This window comes from Berghia stephanieae, chromosome 11 (genome assembly GCF_034508935.2).
Source record: "Berghia stephanieae isolate SIO BIC M18660-M18661 chromosome 11, UCSD_Bste_1.3, whole genome shotgun sequence".
Lineage (NCBI taxonomy): Eukaryota > Metazoa > Mollusca > Gastropoda > Nudibranchia > Aeolidiidae > Berghia > Berghia stephanieae.
In genome coordinates, this window is record NC_088370.1 from 17,788,787 (window position 1) to 17,815,286 (window position 26,500).

Genomic DNA, 26,500 nt, shown 5'->3' on the forward strand with positions numbered 1-26,500 from the left:
CTCAACACATTAGCAGTATGTTCCTGTGATAGATAATTTCTTTAGCAAAACATGTTCTACAAAACACTGTTTATTTTCTTTAAATTTTATGAAAAGAAATTTGAATAAGAAAAATGATGGTTTTATCGTAAAGAATGTGACGATTTTCCTATAGTTGGTAAGGAAAGGGTTAAAAATAGAATAAACTGTTTCGTCAGCATAAGGAAATATTCTGGGAGCTTGCAAGTAATTGATCTATGTAGCCCAAGTATCTGATTTCGTTTTTCGTATCAAATCCAAGGCTTTATGTTTTGGGGAATGTGATAAACAACGTGATTCTTTCATTAACTGATAACAATGAAGATTTTAATATACACACACACACATACACACACACACACACACACATATATATATATATATATATATATATATATATATATATATATATATATATATATATATATATAATATATATTAGATCAAACTAGACTAGGCCTATCTCAAAGGTAAGCGATTGTTGAAGGTTTGTTGGAAGGTGTGATGGTGGAGTGGGGAAGGGGTGGGTTTAGTGGTGGTGCTATGTGTATGTGTGTGTGTGTGTGGGGGGGGGGGGTGTTGGATGAGAGGGGGGGGGGGGGGGGGGTTGGTTTTGAATTTGGCAGATGGACAGATTGATGATGATGATAATAGGTATGGTTAAGGCCTGCGATAAGGTCAAAGGTTACGAGAGGTCCTTTCTACCTACTATACTATTGATGTGTGTGGCTAAATAACATTATATATTATGGAGATAATGATTATAAACATAATTTTGATGGCTTCAGGTATACAGAGAATAATTCTTCTAATGGCTGATCGTTTGTGCGGCTATGTGGTCTTTTGGTATGGCAGTCGCTTTCGGATCGGAAGGTCCTGGGTTCGAGCCTCGCTCGGCACATAGTTGAGTACTTGGAAAAGACTCTTTACTCACATTCTCTCACTGTACTCAGGTGTAAAATTAGTACCTGGCTGTCAACAGCGTTGTCTATGTCCGAAAAATTAGTAATATCGCCTAACAGGCGTCATGTCTCATACTACATGTTACGTGTTGCTCTTGGCCAGGGACCCTTTATAAAGCGCTTTGAGCACGTTTAGTGGATATTGCGCTATATAAAAGCTCAAGCTTAAGTTTGTTTAAAGATAGAACAGAACCTGAATTCTGCCGTAATGCTCTGGAAAATCCATAATATTTTAAACTTTGGTCAGTAAAACTCGTCCTTCAAATATCGATCGATTTAAATGACTGTCGTTTTAGGCAGAAAAAACAAAACCTCTCAAACCTGGGACATCGGGATATATTCTTGAAGTCCCAGGCTTAAGAGTTTTTGCCAAGATTTGGGTCATTTAAATAGATCGATATTTGAAAGACGAGTTTTCTGGCCAAATTTTAAAATATTTGGTTATTTTTTTCCCAGAGTACGGCAGTTAACGGTTTAAATCCTAATTATAGTCGGAAATATTGAGGGATTACCGTAAAGCCAGGGGGTGCCGATAGTTCAGTAGGTAGAGCACTCGCTTCACGCGCAAAGGGACCGAAATCGATCCCGGGTGCAGTCGAGATTTTTCCCCCGACCCCCTTGTCCACCCAACAGCGAATGGGTAGCTGAATCTTGTTAGATTTTGCGGAAAATACTTTGCGATAGACTAGCGTCCTATCCAAAGGATAGCAAGCAACTGAATTTGTCCGTTTCACGCTAGAGACTTGACTTGACTTATTGCCGATCGTCTCCTAATTCCAGTACTGGGAAAAAGTTGGCAGAATCTCTGATTTGTTGAGATAGTTCTTTCCCCTGATGACGACGTCTGCTGCGATGTGGATCATGCTAGAGAAACCGGGATAAACTTCGGCTCCATGGGCCTAACGGCTCTGTTTTGTTTTTGTTTTTAAGGGTTTTACGGCGCTTGCAACACATTTAGGTTATATCAGCGCCAGTAAAAAGGAAGAACATGGGACAGTAAAAAGTTCTAGAATTACAATTAAAGCAGCCAAGAAAAAGTAAGACATATGGGAATTGGGAACAAATAGCGATCAGATGTAGATTCCAAGAGCATATCACCAATACACCTAGTTTGAGATCACCTATAAGTCTCATCCAGACACAAGCACAAAATCCAACAAAGAGGAACACACTCAAATGCCTACATTATACATTAAAATAACAATAATAGATTACAGAGAGATGATTTACAAGGAAAAAAAATATCATCTCCCAAAACAATAACTATGCATCTGACTGTTTCCCTCCCATCTAGGACTCCGGCCAGGGCCAGGACAAAACCAAGTAATCTCATGCCAAGACAAAGACAGAAAGCAATTGGAAAACAGATATAAGGGGATAGAAGACACAGTATGTACCCCCCTGCCCACTATGGGAGGTCAGGATCTAATGGCTCTGAAGGACACTAAAAGCCATTCCGTAGTACATAGTAAGTTAACGATAACGTTCCCCGAACCGATCAAGACAACGATCGACCAACCAATGGCGTGGAAGACAACCGGGATCTGTCTGTCCTCAAAACATTGCTACTCGCCAGACATCACTACTACGTGCGGTTATGTGGTCTTGTGGTATGACACTCGCTTTCGGATCGCAAGGTCCTGAGTTCGAGCCTCGCTCGCTCGGCGCATGGTTGAGTCCTTGGAAAAGGCTCTTTACTGACATTCTCTCATCGTACTCAGGTGTAAAATGTGTACCTGGTACGTTAACAGCTTTGTCTCTGTCCGAAAAAAATTGTAATACCGCCTAACAGGCGTCATGTGCCGTCCTACATGTTAAATGTTGCTGTTGGCCAGGGTTCCCTCCCTTGTAAAGCGCTTTGAGCACATTTAGTGGATATTGCGCTATATAAAAGCTAAACTTTAAGCTCGTCACTCGCCACTCCACAACGCCCGGTGCGAGAATCGTCAACTTGCTAAATTATATTGACGGATTACCATAAATTCATAGCATATATATTGTCCTACTTAGCGTCCCCAATGCATCTTTTGGCAGTTTTTGTCACGGACGGTGGTCTCCTTTGCTGTTGTTGTAAATGTTTTGGTGTTATTAATTTTGGTGTCAAAAGTACTAACTACCATAATAAATACAATAAACAAACAAAACAAAACAAAAAAAAAAATTGAGCTTGTATATAGTGTAATATCCACTAAACGTTATCAAAGCGCTTTACAAAGGGTCAATGAGCAACAGCAACACGTAACATACAGAACGATATATGACGCCTGTTAGGCGATAATACATTTTTTTTTTCCGACAGAGACAACATCTGTTAACGGCCAGGTACTCATTTTACCCATGAGTACGGTGAGAGAATGTGAGTAAAGAGTATTTTCTAAGAACTCAACTATGCACCGAAAGAAGCTCGAACCCTGGACCTTCCGATCCGAAAGCGAGTGTCATACCACAAGACCACATAGTCGCACAAACAAGGCGCTGTATTTAGATTTTTGTATAAGCTAGATTGGAATTACGGACTTAACTCACTCAATCCTATATATTTTAGCTACTTTTCAAAATTGGACAACTATGTATTTAAAATGAGAATGTACATAGATATTTTTATTCAACTACCATTAACATGTAAAAACTAAAAACATTAGCTTTGATACTATGCCAATAATTTGTCTCAGAATAATGTAATAAATTGACATGGGGTAAAAGTAACCCGGGTAAACTACGGATATAGTCGGTGTTAGGGTTGAGTGAGTTAACAGTTTCATAACTGGCTTATCTTTTTTGTCGGAGTGAAAGATAAATTGAGTAAATATGACTTATAATATAAGGGAAAAAACACAAAACAAACGACGTGTCGGCCTACTTTGGCCTTCTTCAGGTAAACAACCCTCAGCGGTTTAATAACATTTAAAACCACTCACGACATTAGTAACACATAGTTTAGTTTTTGGTTTATCATCTTTTTGTCCAATTTTAAAAGTCACATGGAAAAAAAAAAAACAAAACAATAAGACCCATGGATAAACAATAACCATTTTTACTGTTGTCACGATTGATAAATTATAACCGTTTTCCCCCGTTATCTTCGTATTGATCAAAATTAAATATCAAAGAACATTAAACTAGGCGTTACTAAAGTCGTTAAGATGATTTAAATGTTATAAAACCACTGGGGTGGTGGAAATTAAATTAGAATGTTATTACTTTGATGCGTGAGAAAATTTGAGTTTTTGAGACATTAAGTTGAACTTTGGGTGCATTAAAATGTCATTTTATCACGTTTACAAAAATCACAAATCCACCACAGCTTAAAAACAAATTTGTAACAAACGACGAATATCATTTACTTGGTGGACGGGCGGAGGAGTGGAGAGAGGTGTTGGGGGTGGGGAGGGGTGGTAAGGGAAAGGAGGGATGATGAACGGTTCATAAAAATATTTTGGATTCAAGCAAAAGCTTAGCCCCTATTGTTAAGTGTGTTACTTGGCTGTGATACTTGGCTGCTGCCCGGAGCTGTGGACTGCAACCAGTAATAAACAAAATTGAATATTATAACAACTTCAACAAAGAACAAAATTATACCAAAAACACGGAACGTTTCGGGCTCAAAACCCTTCTTCAGTCAACAACAACAACAAAAAAACCCAATAAAGACATAATTTTGTTGGCTGGAGAAAGGTTTTTAGCTAGGATTGTTGCGTGTTTGGTATTTTTTTCTTTTTTTTTTTTTGTTTTTGTAGCTGTTATATTGCTTCTGTAAACAGTTACCTGCCATACTATCGAAAAGAAAAGTATTTTTAAAATTTGGCCAGAAAAATCGTCCTTCAAATAACAATCGATTTAAATAACTCATCTTGGACGAATAGAAATATAAAAATCAAACCTGAGACGTCAAGTCTTCCTTATAAATTTCCAGGTTTGAGATTTATTTTTTCCAAGATGAGAGTCGTTTCAATCGATCGATAGTTGAAGGACGACTTTTCTGGACAAATCTTTACATACGTATTTTTCCAGAATACGCCAGTTAATTTGTTAATATTGATTTTATTCTTTGTTATATAATATTACAGACGTTGCGGTGACGACGATTAGAGACAACGGACGATAGAGCGAGTGGTCATTGCCCCGCTCGCTCAGTTTGTCGTCGTATTTATCGTTCGTTCCAGTCAACAACTTGCGATGAGCATAGCCAAGCGTGCCGCTTTGCGATGACTCTTAGTAGTATTTGTTGTTGTAGTATGTAGTATGTAGTAGTAGTAGTAGTAGTAGTAGTAGTAGTAGTAGTAGTAGTAGTAGTAGTAGTAGTAGTAGTAGAAGTAGTAGTAGTAGTAGTAGTATTAGTAGTATTAGTAATAGTAGTAATAGTAGTAGTAGTAGTAGTAGTAGTAGTAGTAGTAGTAGTAGTAGTAGTAGTAGTAGTAGTAGTTAGTGGTAGTAGTAGTGGTAGTAGTAGTAGTAGTAGTAGTAGTATAGTAGTAGTAGTAGTATAGTAGTAGTAGTAGTAGTAGTAGTAGTAGTAGTAGTAGTAGTAGTAGTAGTAGTAGTAGTCGTAGTCGTAGTCGTAGTCGTAGTCGTAGTCGTAGTCGTAGTAGTAGTAGTAGTAGTAGTAGTAGTAGTAGTAGTAGTAGTAGTAGTAGTAGTAGTAGTAGTAGTAGTAGTAGTAGTAGTAGTAGTAGTAGTAGTAGTAGTAGTAGTAGTAGTAGTAGTAGTAGTAGTAGTAGTAGTAGTAGTAGTAATAGTAATAGTAATTGTGGTAGTAGTAGTGGTAGTAGTAGTGGTGGTGGTGGTAGTAGTAGTAGTAGTAGTAGTAGTAGTAGTAGTAGTAGTAGTAGTAGTAGTAGTAGACGTAGTCGTAGTCGTAGTAGTAGTAGTAGTAGTAGTAGTAGTAGTAGTAGTAGTAGTAGTAGTAGTAGTAGTAGTAGTAGTAGTAGTAATAGTAATAGTAATTGTAGTAGTAGTGGTAGTAGTAGTGGTGGTGGTGGTAGTAGTAGTAGTAGTAGTAGTAGTAGTAGTAGTAGTAGTAGTAGTAGTAGTAGTAGTAGTAGTAGTAGTCGTTGATGATGATGATGATGATGTTGACCTAACGCGTCAAAAGGGTAAGGGTGATTTTGTATGATGAAAATTGAATCTGAGTTAAGTTTACTTGTATTCTATTGACATAAATTTGATTTTAAAGTTTTGAGCAAAATTAGTGGATTATGCGCTGTATCGATGATCTAGTTCGTTTGTTTTGTTATTGTTGTTTTCGTCGAGTTACTACGACGTGGTAATACGGTTTTGAAGCAGCCCTGGGTAACATTTAAAACATCCTTACCTTGACAAAATCTGTCGGGTTGTTATTCCCGATGTGAGTGGCTGAAATACAACCCAGGAATACGAAGATGATCTGCGCCAGAAACTCGGCAAAAACGGCTCGCCAGAGCGCTACAGATTTCAGTTCCGAGACGTCCAGGATCTTGTCGGAGCCGGCCGGCCTTCCAAACCGGATGGCCTCGAGTTTGTTGGCGATATGGATGTAGAGAGCTTCCATCTTGTAAGGATTTGAACTTGTAGAAGTTGTATTATGGAATGTTAAAAAACAAAACAAGATCACTTCACGATAATATCACAGTTGATGTAATGTCCAGTTTGTGATTGAACTTTGAACCCTGGAAATAATCCTCTGTTAGATTTTAGTCGTACAAAATGTTTTATTGTTGTTATTATTTTTTATACTCAATTGTATCCGAGTTTGTTTCTTTTTTATCCGATTGGAGATCCAAATTTTATTTCGATCTGTGGATCGCTGTGGAATGTTTCTGATGGGCAATGAGTGGTTGATGAATAACTGGTTTGGTGAAAAAGTCAATCCGGACTACTGGCTGAATCTTGCTGAGATCTGAAATAAGATAGAAGTTGTTGTTTTTAAAAGAAAAACAATCACATTTATAAATAAAACAATTAAAAATTTGGGCTTTTATATAGCGCACAATCCACTAATTGTGCTCAAATGGCTTTACAAGGGATCCCTGGCCAAAAGCAACATTTAACATTGAGGACGAAACATGATAATATTATAATTTTCTCGGTCATGTATTCATTTTACATCTGAGTACGGTGAGAGAACGTGAGTAAAGAGCATTCTACAAGGACTCAACTATGTGCCTAGCGATGCTCGAACCCAGGATCTTCCGATCCGAAAGCGAATGTCATACCACTAGACTACATAGCTGTTTGTATTTTTTAGCTGTTGTTATGTCTTTGTTTTTAAGGGTTTAAAGGGGCTTATAGCGCATGTAGACCATAACAGCGCCAGTAAAAAGGAACAATATGGGATAGTATATCGTTTTAGAATTACAATTAAAGTACACCCAAAGAAAATGTAAGACAAAGGGGAATTGATAAGAAAGGCTCTGCGATGGACACCCCAAGGAAAGAGGAAGCGAGGCCGCCCCAAGAGAATTGGAGACGAACCGTAGAGAGGGACCTAACAGCGAGAAGTCTGCCCTTCGAGATGACCCCAAGGATAGCTGCTGACAGGACCAGGTGGAGATCCCAAGAATAGCTGCTGACAGGACCAGGTGGAGATCCCTTGCATCGCCTCAAGTGTCAACAAGCCTAAGAGGATTGAGTGAGTGAGTGAGTGAGTAATTGGTTCAAATAAATAGGAAACATATGTAGATTCTAAGAGCATACTATCAAAGTACTTAGTTTGAGATCACCTAAATGTCTCATTCTGACGTTAAGCACAGGTCCCCACTAAGAGCTACACACTCAAATGTTTACAAATCATATATAACATGTAAACAAAACATAATACAGTGCATAACTAACAGAGTAGAAAAATATCATCTCCCAAAACTAACTATACATTTGACTGTTTCCCTCTCAGCCAGGGTATCCGACCTGGGAATGGACAAAAACCATCTAATTCTAAGACAAAGACAAAAAGCAAGTAGGAAAATAGATATAAGCGGATAGAAGACACGGTAAGTACCTCCCTGCCCACTATATGAGGTCAGGTACCCCATCCAGTGACCACATAGCCGCACAATGGACACTAAGCTGCTATATGCTATGGATTGTAAAACGTAATGAAGAAAACTGAATACAACTAGGAGATGGGGGGGGGGTAGATTTTTGTCCAATCAAAACACGGAATTTGTGACACACCTTCACACGTGGTCGGTCAAACATGGTTGGTTCTTTATAGATAAAACGAAGTGGACGTTACTCAGGTCGTTGTTTATTGTATTTGGCCATCCCTGTTTATGAGTAGTTTCCATTGAACTGTATTAACCAGACTATAAACGTTTAAGATTACATATAGTTTTGTCGTGTTGGTCCGTTATGATTCAGGATGGCAATGCTGTGAGTTTCTTAGCCAAGCGAACGCTATTTATAAACAATAACGTGCATGATATTGACCTCTCTCTCTGGTCATTGTTATTGTTCTTATAAGATACGATTAGATAAGATGACCTTTATTTATTCTGGAAATTGAAATTTGGTATTGCCATAGACTTATGCGTTTCTGAAAATAATTAAGCAAATAAAGAATAAAAGGCAAATACAATGGCATTGAAGTAAACCAACAAAAAGCTTAACAAAACTTAACACATAAAAAATATCTCTCACGCCTCCCAAATTATCTCTCTCTCTCTCTCTCTCTCTCTCTCTCTCTCTCTCTCTCTCTATCTATCTATCTATCTATCTATCTATCTTCTCTCTCTCTCTCTCTCTCTCTCTCTCTCTCTCTCTCTGTGTGTGTGTGTGTGTGTGTGTCTCTAACTCGTTAACACACACAAACACACACAAACACACAAAAACAAACAAACGTTTATTTTCTCTCGTATCAACCTTATTTCGTACCCTTTTATACTCTATATTTACATTTAATATATTATTCACGCCCACTGTTCACACATTGACAAAGTCCATGATCTTATATAATAGAATATATCGTGAAATGGATGACTTAGATAGCCACGCCCCTCGGACAGTCGTCATAATGTAAACAATGGCAGTGATTGGTAAAATACCCACACTGTTCTACAGCTTGATCAATAGAAATTTACATCAGGTGTTGCCATTGACTAATGCGTTTCTGAAAATAACTTAGCAAATAAAGAATAAAAAGGAAATAGAATGACATAGAATAAAACCAACAAACTAAGCCTAAAAATATCTCTCATAACCTAAATCTCTTCTCTCATCTCTTATACTACTCTCTCTCTCTCTCTCTCTCTCTCTCTCTCCCTCCCCTCTCTATCTATCTATCTATTTATCTATCTATCTATCTCTCTCCGAATCTCTCTCTGTGTTTCACTCACTCACTCCGTCACATAACCACACACACATACACACACACATACACACACACACATACACACAAACGTTTATCTTCTCTTGTATCAACCTTATTTCGTACCCTTTTATTCTCTATAATATTCACGTCTAATATATTCACACCCACTGTTCAAACATCCTTGATCCTATATATATATCGTCAAATGGATGACTTAGATAACCACACCTCTCGGACAGTCGTCATAATGTAAACACCGGCAGTGATTGGTTAACATAGCGAACTATACAGGATTTACTATCGATGGTATATGTCTAAGTAAAATACCCACACTATTCTACCGCTTGATAAATAGAACCAACACAGAAATCTATGTGTAAACGTATAATCTGATCGAGAGAATCACGTGACAACTAGATAGTCACTCATTTGGCGGTTTAAAAGCAATAACAAGGATCAAAGAAGGGTCGATTTCATTCACGTTATTGTTTATAAACAACCAACAATGTTTGTCCGAGCACGTGTGAAGGTGTGTTACAAATTCCATGTTATAATTGGTAAAAAATCTTTAGGTGAATTATCATACGATTTTCTCGATCATATTATAAACGTCTAAGTTGACACATTGTGTTGTTCTGTGTCGGTTCTATTGATCAATCGGTGAATAGTGGGTATTTCATTTAGACACGTACCATCGATAGTGTCGTTTGCTATGCTTACCAAATATTGCCATTGTTTACATTATGACGATTATCCGAGAGGTGCGGTTGGGACTTTTGCTTCTCATTAAATAATTTATATAGCTACAGAATCTTATCTATGAAATTTGGATTGTTTCTATTCCTCGTGGCAAATAATAAATATTATTCCATCCCTATCCCTAAATAGTTCGGCGTAATGATATCAAGTTTACAATAATAGTTTAATTTGTGACCTCTGATTATCAAACGTTAAATTTCACTAAAACTAAATTTTTTGGAAAAAGAAGTATCATTTAAATATTTTTGAAAATGTCTTTTACGCAGCGACGACAAAATCCGAATGGGTTGAGGGGTAGAATAAACAATTTCTTACACTCATACGTTTTGGAATTCAAACTTTGTTCCCGACGCCCACTCGCAAGCTCGTGCAGCGGTTGGGAGCGCGTCAGGAATTCCAAAAACCAAGAGTGTAAGAATCGAATATTATAATAATATTTCAACCATTGGAAGCATCTTCAAGTTTGAATTTCTCATTATTTTACATCTAAATTCACGTTTTGGGGTCTAATTCATACTGACAAAATTCCGTTCTAAGACGATGGATCACAAAATATTATTTTAAAACGAAACAAACAAAAAAAAAAAAACTTTTGAAAGAATTAAGTTGGCCAAGAAGCCCACAACATTGACATCCTGAAGTATAACGGACCAACACATAAAACTATGCGTAATCTTGAACGTTTAGTCTGGTTAATACAGTTTAGTGGGAATTTCTCATAAACACGGATGGCAAAAAGCAATAACAATAACCTGAGTGACGTCAACTTCGTTCTATCTATAGAGCAAAGTCCAATAAACGTGCTCAAATCGTTTTACAAGGAGTCCTCCCGACCAACAGCAGCACGTGACATGTAGAACGATACAATGCGCCTGTTAGGCGATATTACAATTTTTTTTCTTCTAATAGAGACATCGCTGTTAAAGCCATATACTCATTTTACACCCGACTACGGTGAGAGAATGTGAGTAAAGAGCCTTCTTTATAAGAACTCAACTATACACCGAGCGAGGCCACTATACACTTGCGGTCTTCCGATCCGAAAGCGAGTGTCATATCACAAGACCAAGTAACTACACATATTACTAATAAGATTAACGCAAGTATGACCTGAAAGACAAAGGGACTGAACAAGCGGGTATGAAAGTAACCAGACAAAGCAAGAGATGATAATACAAGAAAAAAAAAACAATCCCAAAAAATCAGTCGACTTCGACTGGGGATCGAACTTCAAACCGGTAATCAGAAGGTCTGAGGTTCAATCCCCAGTCGAGGTCGACTGATTTTTGGGGATTTTTTCTTTCTTGTATTTTTCATTCTTGCTTCGTCTGGCAAATTTCATACACACTTGTTCAGTTCATTATCTTACAGTGCCTGCTCCATAATTTCTTAATTTGATATTATGACCTGAATGTGTCGGGATCGCCGACAAAAGCTCCAAAGAGTAAACTAAACGAAACACAGAATTAACCACCACCAACCTTGTCACCACAAAAAGAAACGTTTGACTGAAATAAAAATCAGACAATGTGTTCTCTCTCTCTCTCTCTCTCTCTCTCTCTCTCTCTCTCTCTCTCTCTCTCTCTCTCTCTCTCTCTCTCTCTGTCTGTCTCTCCATACCTCCAGCTCTATCTACATCATTAAACCCCCCGTTACATAACCGTTCATTTCCTGATCACAACCAATTACAATAGCTAAGTAGCCTTTGCCTGGTGATTAGTGTGTACATTTCGCACTAAAGAGCAGTACTTCTGATTTGTGTACAATTCCCTACTAAAGCACCGCACTTCTGATTTGTGTACATTTGGCACTCCAGTGCCTTTTTCAAACACTCGTTCTCTACATTTAATGAGACGGGAAGGAATTCCGATGGGTCGGCGTCGTTTGCTTTGTGCATAAAAATATGTAACCCATCGTCTCAAACCGGTATTATGTCGAAACGAACCATATTCTTAAAAGCCGAATTTAATGTTAAACTGGGTAAAAATATAAAATGTTGGCATTAGCACCCTAAAATATGGTATACATTTTGCTCAATAAATCAAATAAACTCAACACAAGGTTGATAAATTCAATTTTCAACATCTTAACCAACCCGACATCACATCGTTTTGAGGCGAAGGGTCACATATAAAGTGCGGCTATGTAGTCTTGTGGTATGACACTCGCCTTCAAACCGGAAGGTCCAGGGTTCGAATCCTGCTTTGAGCGGCGCATAGTTGTCTTTGGAAAAGACTGACGTACCGGGTCAAAACATGATCAGATTTATGTTTTTCTCCTCTGGATACACTCTTATCCTCGTCGGAGATTTATTTCGTAAGGACGTCTGTCATTGTTCCGATAGTTTAGTTTAGTTTTGTTTTTAAGTGTTTTTACGGCGTTGCAACACATTTAGGTTATATCAGCGCCAGTTAAAAGGTAGAAAATGGGATAGTAAAAAGAAATAGAATTACAATTAAAGCACCCAAGAGAAAGTAAGACAAAGGGGAACTGGTAACAAATATCTGATTATGGTTATTGTTATTATACCGCCAGATGGTGACATGTTATCACACGAATTTCTCGATCATAATATTATAAAAAACGTTTTCAGTTTACACACATTCTTCAGCGTTTGTTCCAGCGATCGATTAAGAGTTAGTATTTTACTTACACGCATACCACCGATAGTAAAATCTGTGAAGTTCGCGATATTTACCCAACCACTGCGATCGTTTACATTATGATTGACGACTGTCCGAGAGGCGTGGTTATCTAGGTGTCTATTCTGTTCTCCTTGACAAAAAAAAAAAAATAGACACCGAGATATATTGGTATGGTGCGCATTATCAGGTGGACAAGATATTTTGAGTATTTTATTTGAACACATGGCATCAATGATTCTGGTATTTGCACGAATGACTGATTTTATAAAATCTCACAGAAAAGGCGTGACAGGGAAGAGTAAAAATGAAAGACAACTTAACGATTTTCCTTTTAAAGTCCACGAGGCGTCAAAATCGGGTTTATAATATTTACTTTGTTAACAAAAGCCTATTTGTAAACCAATGGCGTTTCTTCAGTCGTATTGGAGTTTCGCCAAGTGTGATATTGTAGTAACAAAAATAGAGAAAACAAAAAAGAAATACCCAAAGTATTTCGTCACAAATCTAAATTGTGTAATGGGACTATAAACCTTCAACACATGGTATTTTTTTATTTTTGTGTTGGTCCGTGATTTTCCTGGATGGCAATGACGTGAGTTTTTTAACCAAGCGCACAGCATCTATACACAAATTATGTTATGTTTACCTACTTGACATTGAAAACCCCACATACAGAAGAACCCTCTCAGTTTCATGTCTCAATATTTCAGTATCGGCTTGTGCGGCTATGTGATCTTGTGGTATGACACTCGCTTTCGGATCGGGAGGTTTTGGGTTCGACCCTCGCAGGTGTAAAATGAGTACTTAGCCGTTTACAGCGTTGATTGTTTTTGTTTTTAAGGGTTTTACGGCGCTTGTAACACATTTAGGTTATATCAGCGCCAGTAAAAAGGTATAAAATGGGATAGTAAAAGTAGGGATCAGATGTAGATTCCAAGGGCATATCACCAATGTACTTAGTCTGAGATCAACTATAAGTCTCACCGGACACAAGCACAAAATCCAACAAAGAGGAATACACTCAAATGCTTACCTTATACATAATGCAAAAAATAACAAATATAATAATACATAACGGAGAGATGATTTACAAGGGAAAACATATCATCTCCCAAAACAATAACTATGCATTTGACTCTTTCCCTCCCAGCTAGGACTCCGGCCAGGGCCAGAACAAAACCAAGTTATCTCATTCCAAGAGAAAGAGAGAAAACATGTTGGAAAACAGACATAAGGGGATAGAAGACACATTATGTACCTCCCTGCCCACTATGGGAGGTCAGGAACCCCACCCAGTTACAGCATTGTCTCTGTTCGAAAAAAAATTTGTAATATCGCTTAACAGGGGTCGTGTCCGGTCCTAAATGTTCCTGCTGTTGGCCAGGGACCCCTTGTAAAGCGCTTTGAGCACGTTTGATGGATATTGCGCTATATAGATGCTCAGGTTAAATGCTCAAGCTATCAATAATATCATTGAAAGTTAAAATTATTTCTTGCAATCCACCACCATCACCTTCACCACCACCACCACCTTAATCACCCACCACCACCCACCACCACCTTCATTACCACCACCACCACCGTGTACAAGGTCAGAAAGTATTGACCGATTCAGTAACACTGACATACCACAACGTGGACAACGGTTCCCAGACGACTCTATGTGTGTGTGTGTGTGTGTGTGTGTATGTCAGTGTGTGTGTGGATGTGTGTGTGGATGTGTGTGTGCGTGTGGGTGTGTGCGTGTGCGTGGTACCCTGCAGTCATAATATGAAAAATAAATCGTTTAAAAAAAAATTTGGCCAGAAAACTCGTCTTCAAATTATATCAATGGATATCTAAACGACCTTCACCTTGTCAAAAACCATCAAACCTGAGGGGACTTTAAAAAAAAAAAGAAAATTCTACAAAGAAGTCCCAGGTTTGAGATTTTTAAAAACAAGATACTTGTTATTTTAACCGATCGATATATAAAAGATGTTTTCTGGCCAAATTCAATAATCATTGTTTATTTTTCCAGAGTACCTACAGCACTGCAGACAGGTTACAAGAACATTCCGCGTATGTCTTTCTGGAACTCGAAATGTCATAGAAAGCCCAGTGATACAAGATTGAGTGGCCTTCTACCCGGCTACTGTCCACTGTCCACGGGTTCTATTTACTCAAACTACTTGACCACACAAGTCCGGGCAATCATAAAACGTCATTTATCCCCTTTCCGCCGAGAAAATGTGTACAATATATCGATTCATTCAACTCATCTTAAAACTTGACAACAACTTTTTAACCGAGTCATCAAAGAGGTTAATGTTGTCTTTTAAATATCGTGCCAAATAGTTTTTGCCAAAATGTGTAATTCATAGTTACTGATAATATGATGTAAAGTAATTAATTGAATATGTATAAGGCCAAATTGAAATTAAAGGCTTTTTGTCTTAATAGGACTGCGCAAAGCAAAGTGGCTATTGTAGTTTGTATAATTCTGTAGCCAGAAATAGCAATGGCTTGTTTGTATAATTATACAATCTTTATACAGTAGTCGTCGTCCTTTCGATGTCCATGGAGCCGGAGTTTATCCCAGTTTCGATAGCGTGAAACGGCTATTATCAATTCTGTCGTACTCTGGAAAACCCCATATGTGACCCCAAAACGTTATTAAGTCGGGATAATTAAGATGCTGAAAATTGAATTTGTAGCCAGAAATATCAGACTTGCGTTGAGTTTATAAACTTTGTTGAGGAGAATGACTATCATATTTCAAGTTGCTGAATACCAATCATTCATAATTTTGACCAGTTCACCTTTTATCTGACTTTTTAGCATCTGGTTCATTCCGACATAATACCGCTTTGAGACGTTGGGTCACATATTTGAAAATTTGGCCAGAAAACTCGTCCTTCAAATATCAATCGATTTAAACGACCCTCTTCTTGGCAAAAACTCTCAAACCTGGGAAATCCCAGGTTTGAGAAGTTCTGCCGAGATGATGGTCGTTTAAATCGATCCATATTTGAAGGACGAATTTTCTGGCCAAATTTTCAAATATGGGTTTTTCCTGAGTACGGGAAGAATTGTTTTGCTACCTTTTTTTGGTTAGGACGCTAGTCTATCGCAAAGTACTTTCCACCATGTCTAACAGAATTAGCAACCCAATCAATCCTGGATAGATAGAGGGGTCAGAAAAGATAATAAAAATAAACCTCGACTTTACCCGGAATTCATTTCGGTCCCTTTGCGTGTGTAGGGAGTGCTCTATCAAGTGAGCAATAACTAAATTATACGTTATACGTGTGAAGGGAGTGCTCTATCAAGTGAGCTATAACTAAATTATACGTTATACGTGTGAAGGGAGTGCTCTATCAAGTGAGCTATAACTAAATTATACGTTATACGTGTGAAGGGAGTGCTCTATCAAGTGAGCTATAACTAAATTATACGTTATACGTGTGAAGGGAGTGCTCTATTTAGTGAGCTATAACTAAATTATACGTTTATAGCCACCTGAAAATTCAAGGCTTTTTGACTTAATCGCGACAGCAGTACAATAATTGTGCGGTTATGTGGTCTAGTGGTACGACACTCGCTTTCGGATCGGATGGTCCTGAGTTCGAGCCTCGCTCGGCGCATAGTTGAGTCCTTGGAGAAGGCTCTTTACTCACAATCTCTCACCGTACTCAGGTGTAAAATGAGTACCTGGCCGTTAACAGCGTTGTCTCTGTCCCAAAAAATTGTAATATCGCCTGACAGGCGTCATGTCTCGTCCTACATGTTATGTGTTGCTGTTTGCCAGGGACCCATTGTAAAGCGCTTTGAGCACGTTTAGTGGATATTGCGCTATATAAAAGCTCAAGTTAAGTTAAGTGGTCAAAGCGGCTACTGGAGTTTGTAATAGGATTCAACAGTCGTGACGTCACTTCCCTCGTAATGACGCATAGTAAGTTAGTAACTGGTTTTAAACTATCGGAACAATGGCGAATGCCCTCATGAATAACTTATCCGACGAGCATAAAAGTGAAGCCACAGGAGAAACAAAAATTACATATCTGATCATGTTTTGACTTTTACACATTCTGATCACATGACGTGAAAAAGTTCTAGCCAGCATGAAGAATGATAAGTACTGATTTTCTTGGTTAAGAACCAAGCTGCTCGTTGCTGGGTGGACGTGACATCAGACTAATGAATCCAATTCTGTATCCATAAATAGCAACCATTTGTTTGCCGAATTATGTAGTCTTGTACGAACAAATGTATCATTGTATAGCGTATTATATTCTGGCTTAACACTTTATATAACATTTTAGCCAGAAAAAAAAACATTGTTACAGAATTATATATCTTTTATGACGACCCAAAACTTATCAAATTATTTAAACCTGAGACTTATTTGCGATGCATCCCCTCAAAACCGTATTATGTTCCAATGTGTTATATTGCTGGAAATTGAATTTATAGTCAAAACTATGAGGTATATTAAGTTTTCTTGGTTTACTAAGGAGGTTGAATATAATTTTTTGGTCTGACACATACAAAATATACACATTTTCAACTATTTTAACCTTTAAATCTAAATTTAAAGATTGGGCTTTTATATAGCGCAATATCCACTGAACGTGTTCAAAGGGTTTTACAAGGCTCCCTCTGGCCAACAGCTTCTTTTAACATTTAGGACGGGACATGATGCCTGTTAGGCGATATTACATTTTTGGACAGAGACAACTCTGTTAACGACCAGGTAGTCATTTTACACCCGAGTACGGTGAGAGAATGTTAATAAAGAGCATTCTCCAAGGACTCAACCATGCGCCAAACGAGGCTCGAACCCAGGACCTTCCGATCGGGAAAGCGAGTGTCATACGACTAGACCGCACGACCCGTTGATTCCAGTTTTGGTTTACCACGGCATAATACCGTTTTGTGACCGTGGATCACATTTATTTCATACAAAAAAAAAAAGCGATTTTAAATTAAAGGCACCAGAAAAAAAAAATCAGATTGCTTATTTTAAATTATTATATCAACCAAGTATATCTATTTTTCTCGATTGAACTTGTGAAATTAACTCAAGATTAAATACCCATGACCTTGGATGAAGAATGGTTTTGAGGCCGAAACGTTCCCCGTTTGGTATTTTGTTCTTTTTTCTTTTCTTTTTTTTTTCTTTTCTTTTAAGCAGTTATATTAATTTGTGTTTATCACTTTTTACTGTCCCATAATGCAGAGACCTTAAACCGCCTTCCAAAACATCAAGAACTAAAATCAAAGGAATATATTCATAGATCTTAAGAGATCATCAGAGATCTTAAGAAATCTTCAGAGATCTTCAGAGATCTTAATCAGCATTCATATCAAAGGAGCGCAAAGTGAGGAACGCTTCATCATCATTGCCTTTTTCACCCTGGGTCAGGGTATAGGTCACAGACGAACAGTTTCCATCCTCCTCTATCCTGAGCTAACTTTTTAAAAACTCGTTGAGAGACCTCTTATGCATTTTAAAATCGAACTATTATTAGGAACGCAAAGGTCCTAAAAGAAGTGAATTGAAAAAAAAAACCCAAAAAATACAAAAACAAAACAAAACAAAAAAAAAAACAAAAAACAAACAACACCAGCAGCAGTCTTTCAGAGCCATTAGGCCCATGGCACCGGAGTTTATCCCGGTTTCGATAGCGTGAAATGGATAATAAAAGAACAAAAAAAAAAAAGAAACAAAAATAACAAAATACCAAACACGGAACGTTCGGGCTCAAAACCCTTCTTCGGCCAACATCAAAAAACAATAAAAACATAAACCGAGGAAGGCAATGGTACAGAAAATTTTAGAGACGTCTTAAGCATCTTAAATCTTAAGAACCGACAGTAATTTTTTTTTTTTTTAAGTAGCCCTTCAGAGCAATGAAACCGGAATTAATCCCGGTTTCTTTAGCGTGAAATGGACAATAGTAACTTACTGCTACCCTTTGAACAGGACACTAGTCTATCGCAAAATACTTTCCGCCAGATCTAACAGACCCAGCTACAATTACTGCATGGTGGTGGGGTGGGGAGGAGGCATGGGGGTCATAAAAATCACTCGACTACAACCAGATTCAACCTCGGTCCCATTTCGTGTGAGGCGAGTGCTCTACCAAGTGAGCTATCGAGACTCTAAAAAAAAGCAAGTCATACTTCTTTATTTGCTGTACCGCCAATAGTGTTCAACGACTAATTCTATCAAAACATCAAGCTGTGGCGGTATAAGGAGATTGTACTGTGGTCACTGAATAGTATAACATGCATTAGCCTCGTGTACTCGTACGACAAAGTACAACTTATGACAAATCCATGTTGTTGAGATAGCTGTTAGCACATTCTCTCTACTTTCTCGTATATAATAATGTAGTCTTCGGCATTGACCATGAGCTAGGAGATTCGAGAGAGTGACATATAGATCTGTATAACAATAGAGCAGGTCAAGATATCTTCAGAGGGTCAATAGCAGACATTTATTATTAGGAAGTGCGTCAATCTGTTGAGAAAATAGCTTTATGTGTGAAATGCTCACCAGAAATGCCTGGTAATCCGCTGTCAAGACACGAACAGTGGTAACCAACACAATGGCCCATAGATAGAATGAAGTTGACGTCACTCGGGTCTTTGCTACTGTTTCTTGCCATCCGCGTTTATGAGTAATTATCACTAAATTGTACCAAGCAGACTATTAACGTTTAAGGTTACACGCAGTTTTATGCGTTGGTACGTTATATCCGGCCGAATGGTTAAGGCATTGTACAGTGATCAGGAAGATCCCTGGTTCGAGCCCCGCTTCAGGGACTTTCGTGTTGTTTGTTCCTTGGGCAAGATTGTTGATACCCAATCTGCTCACTTTTGGACAACATTGTGATTCCTGTTGATATGAACTTTAGGTTTTTTTATATAGCGCAATATCCACTAAATGTGCTCAAAGCGCTTTACAAGGTGTCCCTGGCCCACAGCAACATTTAACACTTACGGGACATGACGCCTGTTAGGCGATGTTACAATTTTTTTCGGATGAGACAACGCTGTAAACGGCCAGGTACTCATTTTACACCTGAGTACGGTGAGAGAATGTGAGCAAAGAGTCTTTTCCAAGGTCTCAACTATGCGCCGAGCGAGGCTCGCTCGAACCCAGGACCTTCCGATTCGAAAGCGAGTGTCATACCACTAGACCACATAGCCGGCATCAAACATCTTTGTTTGATGGACTATCTATATTCCTTTATAAAATGACGTGGCGGAATGCGTTTATTTTGTTTTCAATATTGGTGTCTATAAAGTTCAATTTCTAACAACCAGATCATCCCGGAAATGGAGAGCGAACGAAGAAGGGAAAGACCTCGGCCTATTTGTGACCCTTCGCCTCAAAACGGTATTAAGTCAAGATATTGAAAATTGAATTCATAGCACAAATATCAGCCTTGTGTTGAGTTTGTATGTTTTATTGAGGAGAATGGATACCATATTTTATGGTGCTAATGCCAACAATTTATATTTTTGATCACTTTAACATTTAATTCGGCTTTTAAGCATATGGTTCGTTCCGACATAATACCGTTTTGAGACGATGGGTCACATTTATATTTTTTTTAAAAAACATCCTAGAATGGACAGAGATGAATGGAAGAGAATTATGTGATATGAAGGGAATGGGCAGACTTTTGTCATCGGAGAGTGCGAGCAGCCAACGTCAATGAGGATGACGCGGGATAGTGAGTGAGTGAGTGAGTGAGTGAGTGAGTGAGTGAGTGAGTGAGCTCATCCCAACATATCACCGCTTCCGGTCACGTGTCTTAACCATTAACTGGTTTTATTATTATCGTCTTCTTTACAGAGACTTTTGGTCGACCCAGTACTCTATGGCTGTCTAAATTATATTAAATTATATTATTAACCCTCTCCTTACCAACTAAAAGAAAATCGTCACATTCGTTACGATACAACCAACATTTTTTAATTCAAATTTCTTTTGTATTATCATAAAATCTAAAGTAAATGAACTATATGTTGTAGAGCATGTTTTGCTAAAGAAATTATTTATCGCAATAATGTTACTGCTGAGTGATAAATAATCTATTTTTATGCTAGTTGGGTGTGAAGTTTTGGGGATTATCTTGAAAATGGCTGGTAAGGAGAGAGTTAAACAGTGGTTGGACGTCAAACACATAATGTAATTATTTTTCTTGAATGTACTCACTGTTAAATTGTTTTTTTTTATTGTTTGTTTGTTGCTTTAGGTCTCTTCCAACACAATTGAGGTTATATGAGAGACCGCTGAAACAAAAAAAAAAAAAACAAGCAATCTAACAAAAATAGTACAAATGTAAATCAAAATCATAACCTAAAGATATCATAAGCTAAATTATAAATAACCAAGAATAAACAGGCAGAAGATTTACAGAAAAAAAATATCCCCTGTCAAAAATACAATCACAAACCAAAGAAGCAGGATAGGCTAGTAAAGAGAAGAAGAAACGACATCACTATCGGATCGTACACCCATGCGAACATCATAGGTATATGATTCAAGGGTGATGCTCCCATCCAACCACCCGCCTGTGAAATTGGTCTAACAACCGGATTTAACGTACCAGCACACAAAACTGTGTATAACCTTCTTGGCCGTTTATAGTCTTGATTGATGCAATTTAGTGAGAACGAGTCATAAACATTGCTGGCTAAAAACAATAACAAAGAGGCGAGTGACGTCAAGTTCGTTCCTTCTATTAACCAATCAAAGGAGACTCTTTAATTGCATTTCACGAATGTTTCAAAGATTTTTGTGGGTTTTTAAAAATATTATAATATTTTTATTTCTCTTTTAAATAAAAAGAAAAACACCGTCATAGCAAATTCGAATGATTATATTAGATAATAGGATTCAACAGTTGTGACGTCACTTCCCTCGTAATGACGCATAGTAACTTAGTAACTGGTTCTAAACTATCGGAACAATGGCGTACGCCCTTATGACGTACTTCTCAACGAGTATATAAGTGTATCCAGAGGAGAAAAACATTATAAATCTGATCATGTTTTCACTTTTATACATTCTGATAACATGACATGTGAAAAGTTATAGCCAGCATGAAGGATAAAAAGCACCGATTTTCTTTGTTTAGAACCAAGTTGCTGGTTGCTCGGCGGACGTGACATCAGACTATTGGATCCTATTGCGGTGGTCTTCCATGCATGTCTTGTCTATAATGTGGTCTCTGGTATTGACCATGTACAAGGAGAATCGAGAGTATTATAACAATAGACCACGTTCAGCTCTGTTCAAGGATTGGAGCAAAGTGGTCCAATCTGTTGAGAAAATAGTTTTAGCTTTAGTAAAACGCTCACCTGTTTTGCCCGTCAAGCTGTCGGAGATTTCTATAGTTGTAACCAGCACACAACTGTAGACTAAGTGCTACTCGTAAAGCGTCTCGAATAGACTTATTAGAGAGATATCAAATTCAGAATAATGTAAAAGCCGGTACCAGTGTAAGATAAAGATCTGAACTTGTGTGCATGAAATGTGCCAGACAAAGCAATAATGTCTTGTGTAATGGTAGCACGTGTGACCGGTAATCAGAAGGTCTGACGTTCGATCCCCAGTCGAGGTGTAGACTAACTTTTTGGGATGTTTTTTTTCTTCTTCTATTTGTCTTTCTTGTTCTGGCACCTTTCATACACACTTGTTCAGATCTTTATCTTATCTGAGAGAGAGAGAGAGAGAGAGAGAGAGAGAGAGAGAGAGAGAGAGAGAGAGACTTTGCTGAGAGCATGTCTGCGGCCATAGAAGAATTGGTATTGACAACCATTAAAGATCCGAAAAAGTTTGTATGAGAAAGTTCCAGACAAAACAAGAAATAAAAATACCAGAAAAAAAAACAATCCCAAAAAAAAGTCTTCCTCCACTGGGGATCGAACCTCGGACCTCCTGATTACTGTATCAGACGTGCTACCAACTACACCACAGAGATTACCCAGTCAAAACTTATATTACCCGATATTATATATTTCTTTAAACAACAAACAACTTGAGTGTTTATATAGTGCAATATCCATTGAAAGTCCTGAAAGCACTCTACGAAGGGTCCCTGACCAACAGCAACACTTAGCATGGAGAACGAGACAAGACGCCTGTCAGGCTATATTACGTATAGATAGAATGCGCTTGGCCAAGGAGTTCACAACATTGCCATCCGGAAGTATAACGGACCAACACACAAACTCTGTGTAACCATGAACTTTTATAGTCTGGTTAATACAGTTTAGTGAGAACAACTCACAAACGCGGATGGCAAAAACAATAACAAAGGCCTGAGTGACGTCATCTGCATACTATCTATACCTTTTTTTTTCGACAGAGACAACGCTATTAATGGCAAGGTACTCATTTTACACGCTGGCTACGATGAGAGAATGTAATTAAAGAGTCTTTTCCAAGGGCTCAAACTATGCGGCAACCGAGACTGGAACCCAGGACTTTCCGATCCAAAAGCGAGTGTCATACCACAAGACCACATAGCCACACATTTATCGTTTAAGTAGTCCAAAATCATCTGGCCCACTAAACTGGAGTTTATCCCGATTTCTATAGCGTGAAACGGACAATAGTAATTGCTTGCTATCATTTGGACAGAACGCTAGTCTATCGCAAAGTACATTTCGTCAAATCTTTCAGACTCAGCTACTCATTAATTGCCGAGTGGACATGCAGGCAGGGAGGGTGGGTCAGATAACCCCCCCCCCCCCCCAAAAAAAAAAAAAAAAAAAACTCGACTGCACCCGGGATCGATCTCGGTCCCTTCACTTGTGAAGCGAAGTGCTCTACCGATTGATCTACCGGGTCCGCATTTACCGTTTAATAATGTGTTATTGTTATCTAGAAAGACAACGCCTTTAATATACATATGATGACATCGTCAAATCTATTGATACAGAAAAGTGAGTGGAGCAGGCACTTATGTTGGTAACAACAAGATATAAAGTGAGTAGAAAAGTGCCAGAAGACAATAGAGAATAAAAAAATTTTTCGCGGCGGTGGTGGGGTTTGAACCTGCGACCTTATTGGTACGACAACTCCGCCTGGCAGGTGAGAGCGTGGCTCTACCGTGTGAGCTATCCACGAACACAAAAATATTCGTTTCAAACCCAAAGTCATTTCTAGATCCCTCTCTCACCCACTTCTTGAGATCGCCGATTCGTTCACCACCAACGCGAAATAATTTTGACCAGCAGTTAAGCTTAATAGCCAATATTCTCATCACAAACATATAACATAGAAACGATTGAGACATTGAGTATGCTCCGGTGTATGGGGTGAATTTTTAATTCAGAAAAGTGAGTGGAGCAGGCACTTATGTTGGTAACAACAAGATATGAAGTGAGTAGAAAAGTGCCAGAAGACAATAGAGAATAAAAAATTTTTTCGCGGCGGTGGTGGGGTTTGAACCTGCGACCTTATATGGTACGACAACTCCGCCTGGCAGGTGGAGAGTCGGACTCACAAAGTTGACTATCACAACACAAAAATATTCGTTTCAACCCAAAGTCATTCTAGATCCCTCTCTCACCACTTCTTGAGATGCGATTCGTTCACCACATCGCGAATAATATTTGACCAGCAGTTAAGCTTAATAGCCAATATCTCATCACAACATTAACATAGAACGATTGAGACATTGAGTACTCCGTTATGGGGTGAATTTAATTCAGAAAATGAGTGGAGCAGGCACTTTTGGTGGTACACAAGAATGAGTGAGTAGAAAACGTGCCAGAGACAATAGAGGATAAAATTTTTTCGCGGCGGTAGTGGTTTGAATCTCGACCTTATGGTACGACAACTCCGCCTGCAGGTGAGAGCGTGCTCTACCGTGTGAGCTATCCACGAAACAAAAATATTCGTTTCAACCCAAATCATTTCAGAATCCACTTCTCACTCCACTTCTGAGATCGCGATTCGTTCACACCATCGCGAAAAATTTTGACACAGTTAAGCTTAATAGCCAATATTTCATCACAAACATATAACATAGAAACATTAGACTTAGTATGTCGGTTAGGTGAATTTATTCAAATAGTGACAGTTATGTTGGTAACACAAGATAAGTGAGTAAAAAGCAGAAGACAATAGAAATAAAATTTTTCGCGCGGGTGGTTTGAACTCGACCTATGTACACAACTCCGCCTGGCGTAAGCGGCTCACGTGCTATCAGAACACAAAATATTCGTTCAACCAAAGTCATTTTAATCCTTCCACATCTAGATCGCCGATTCGTCACACATCGCGAATATTTGCCGAGTACTTAATACCAATTATCACACATATATGAAACGATTGAACATGATTGTCGTTGGTGAATTTATCAAAGTAGTGAGCGCACTATTGTAACACAGATATGAAGTAGTAGAAATGCAGAAAAAGAAAAATTTTCGCGCGGTGGTGGTTTGAACTGCGACCTTATTGGTACGACAACTCGCCTGGCAGGTGAGAGCGTGGCTCTACCGTGTGAGCTATCCACGAACACAAAAATATTGTTTCAAACCAAAGTCATTTCTAGATCCTCTCTCACCACTTCTTGAGATCGCCGATTCGTTCCCACCATCGCGAAATAATTTGACAGCAGTTAAGCTTAATAGCCATATTCTCATCACAAACATATAACATAGAAACGATTGAGACATTGAGTATGCTCCGGTGTATGGTGAATTTTAATTCAGAAAGTGAGTGGAGCAGGCACTTATTTGGTAACAACAAGATATGAAGTGAGTAGAAAAGTGCAGAAGACAATAGAGAATAAAATTTTTTTTCGCTTTGTTTACCTCACTTTTGTTACACAATCCGCCTCATTGAAAATTCCTACGGGACTATCCACGTCATTATATTTTGTTAAACCAAGTCAAAATTTTTTCGGGCGGGGTGGGTTTGAACCTGCGACTTTGTCGACAACTCGCCTGGAGGTGAGGCGTGCTTACGTGTGAGCTATCCACGAACACAAAAATTCGTTTCAAACCAAGTCATTTCTAGATCCTCTCTCACCACTTCTTGAGATCGCGATTCGTTCACCACCATCGCGAATAATTTTGACAGCAGTTAAGCTTATAGCCAATATTCTCATCACAAACATTAATAGAAACGATTGAGACATTGATATGCTCCGTGTATGGGGTGAATTTTATTCAGAAAAGTGAGTGGAGCAGGCACTTATGTGGTAACAAAGATATGAGTGAGTAGAAAAGTGCAGAAGACAATAGAAATAAAAAATTTTTTCGCGGCGGTGGTGGGGTTTGAACCTGGCCTTATTGGTACGACAACTCGCCTGGCAGGTGAGAGTGGCTCTACCGTGTGAGCTATCCGAACACAAAAATTTCGTTCAAACCAAGTCATTTCTAGATCCTCTCTCACCACTTCTTGAGATCGCCGATTCGTTCACCACATCGCGAAATAATTTTACCAGCAGTTAGCTTAATAGCCAATATTCTCATCACAAACATATAACATGAAACGATTGAGACTTGAGTATGCTCGTGTATGGGTGAATTTTAATTCAGAAAAGTGAGTGGAGCAGGACTTATGTTGGTAAAAAGATATGAAGGTAGAAAGTGCCAGAAGACAATGAGAATAAAAATTTTTTTCGCGGCGGTGGTGGTTGAACCTGCGACCTTATGGTACGAATCGCTGCAGGTGAGAGGTGGCTTACGTTGAGTATCAGAACACAAAAAATTCGTTCAAACCAAAGTCATTTCTAGTCCTCTCCCCATTCTTGAGATCGCGATTGTTCACACCATCGCGAAATATTTTGACAGCAGTTAAGCTATAGCCA

The 26,500-nt window shown here is 38.4% G+C and overlaps 1 protein-coding gene across 13 annotated transcripts in view; it reads right to left on the minus strand.

Moving 5' to 3' along the window:
• The window catches only part of LOC144957338 (aquaporin-5-like), a 243,831-nt gene that overhangs the window by 115,235 nt on the left and 102,096 nt on the right, over positions 1-26,500 (minus strand). For 9 of the 13 annotated variants that reach the window (XM_078888498.1, XM_078888505.1, XM_078888493.1 and 6 more), the window contains exon 2: positions 6,292-6,855. In XM_078888498.1, the coding sequence (XP_078744624.1) occupies positions 6,292-6,507 (216 nt within the window). In that variant the 5' untranslated portion in view covers positions 6,508-6,855. Of the gene's footprint in view, positions 1-6,291; positions 6,856-11,430; positions 11,519-20,883; positions 20,961-26,500 lie in introns of those variants that run through there. The other 4 variants (XM_078888495.1, XM_078888496.1, XM_078888494.1 and 1 more) reach the window with 2 other exon arrangements.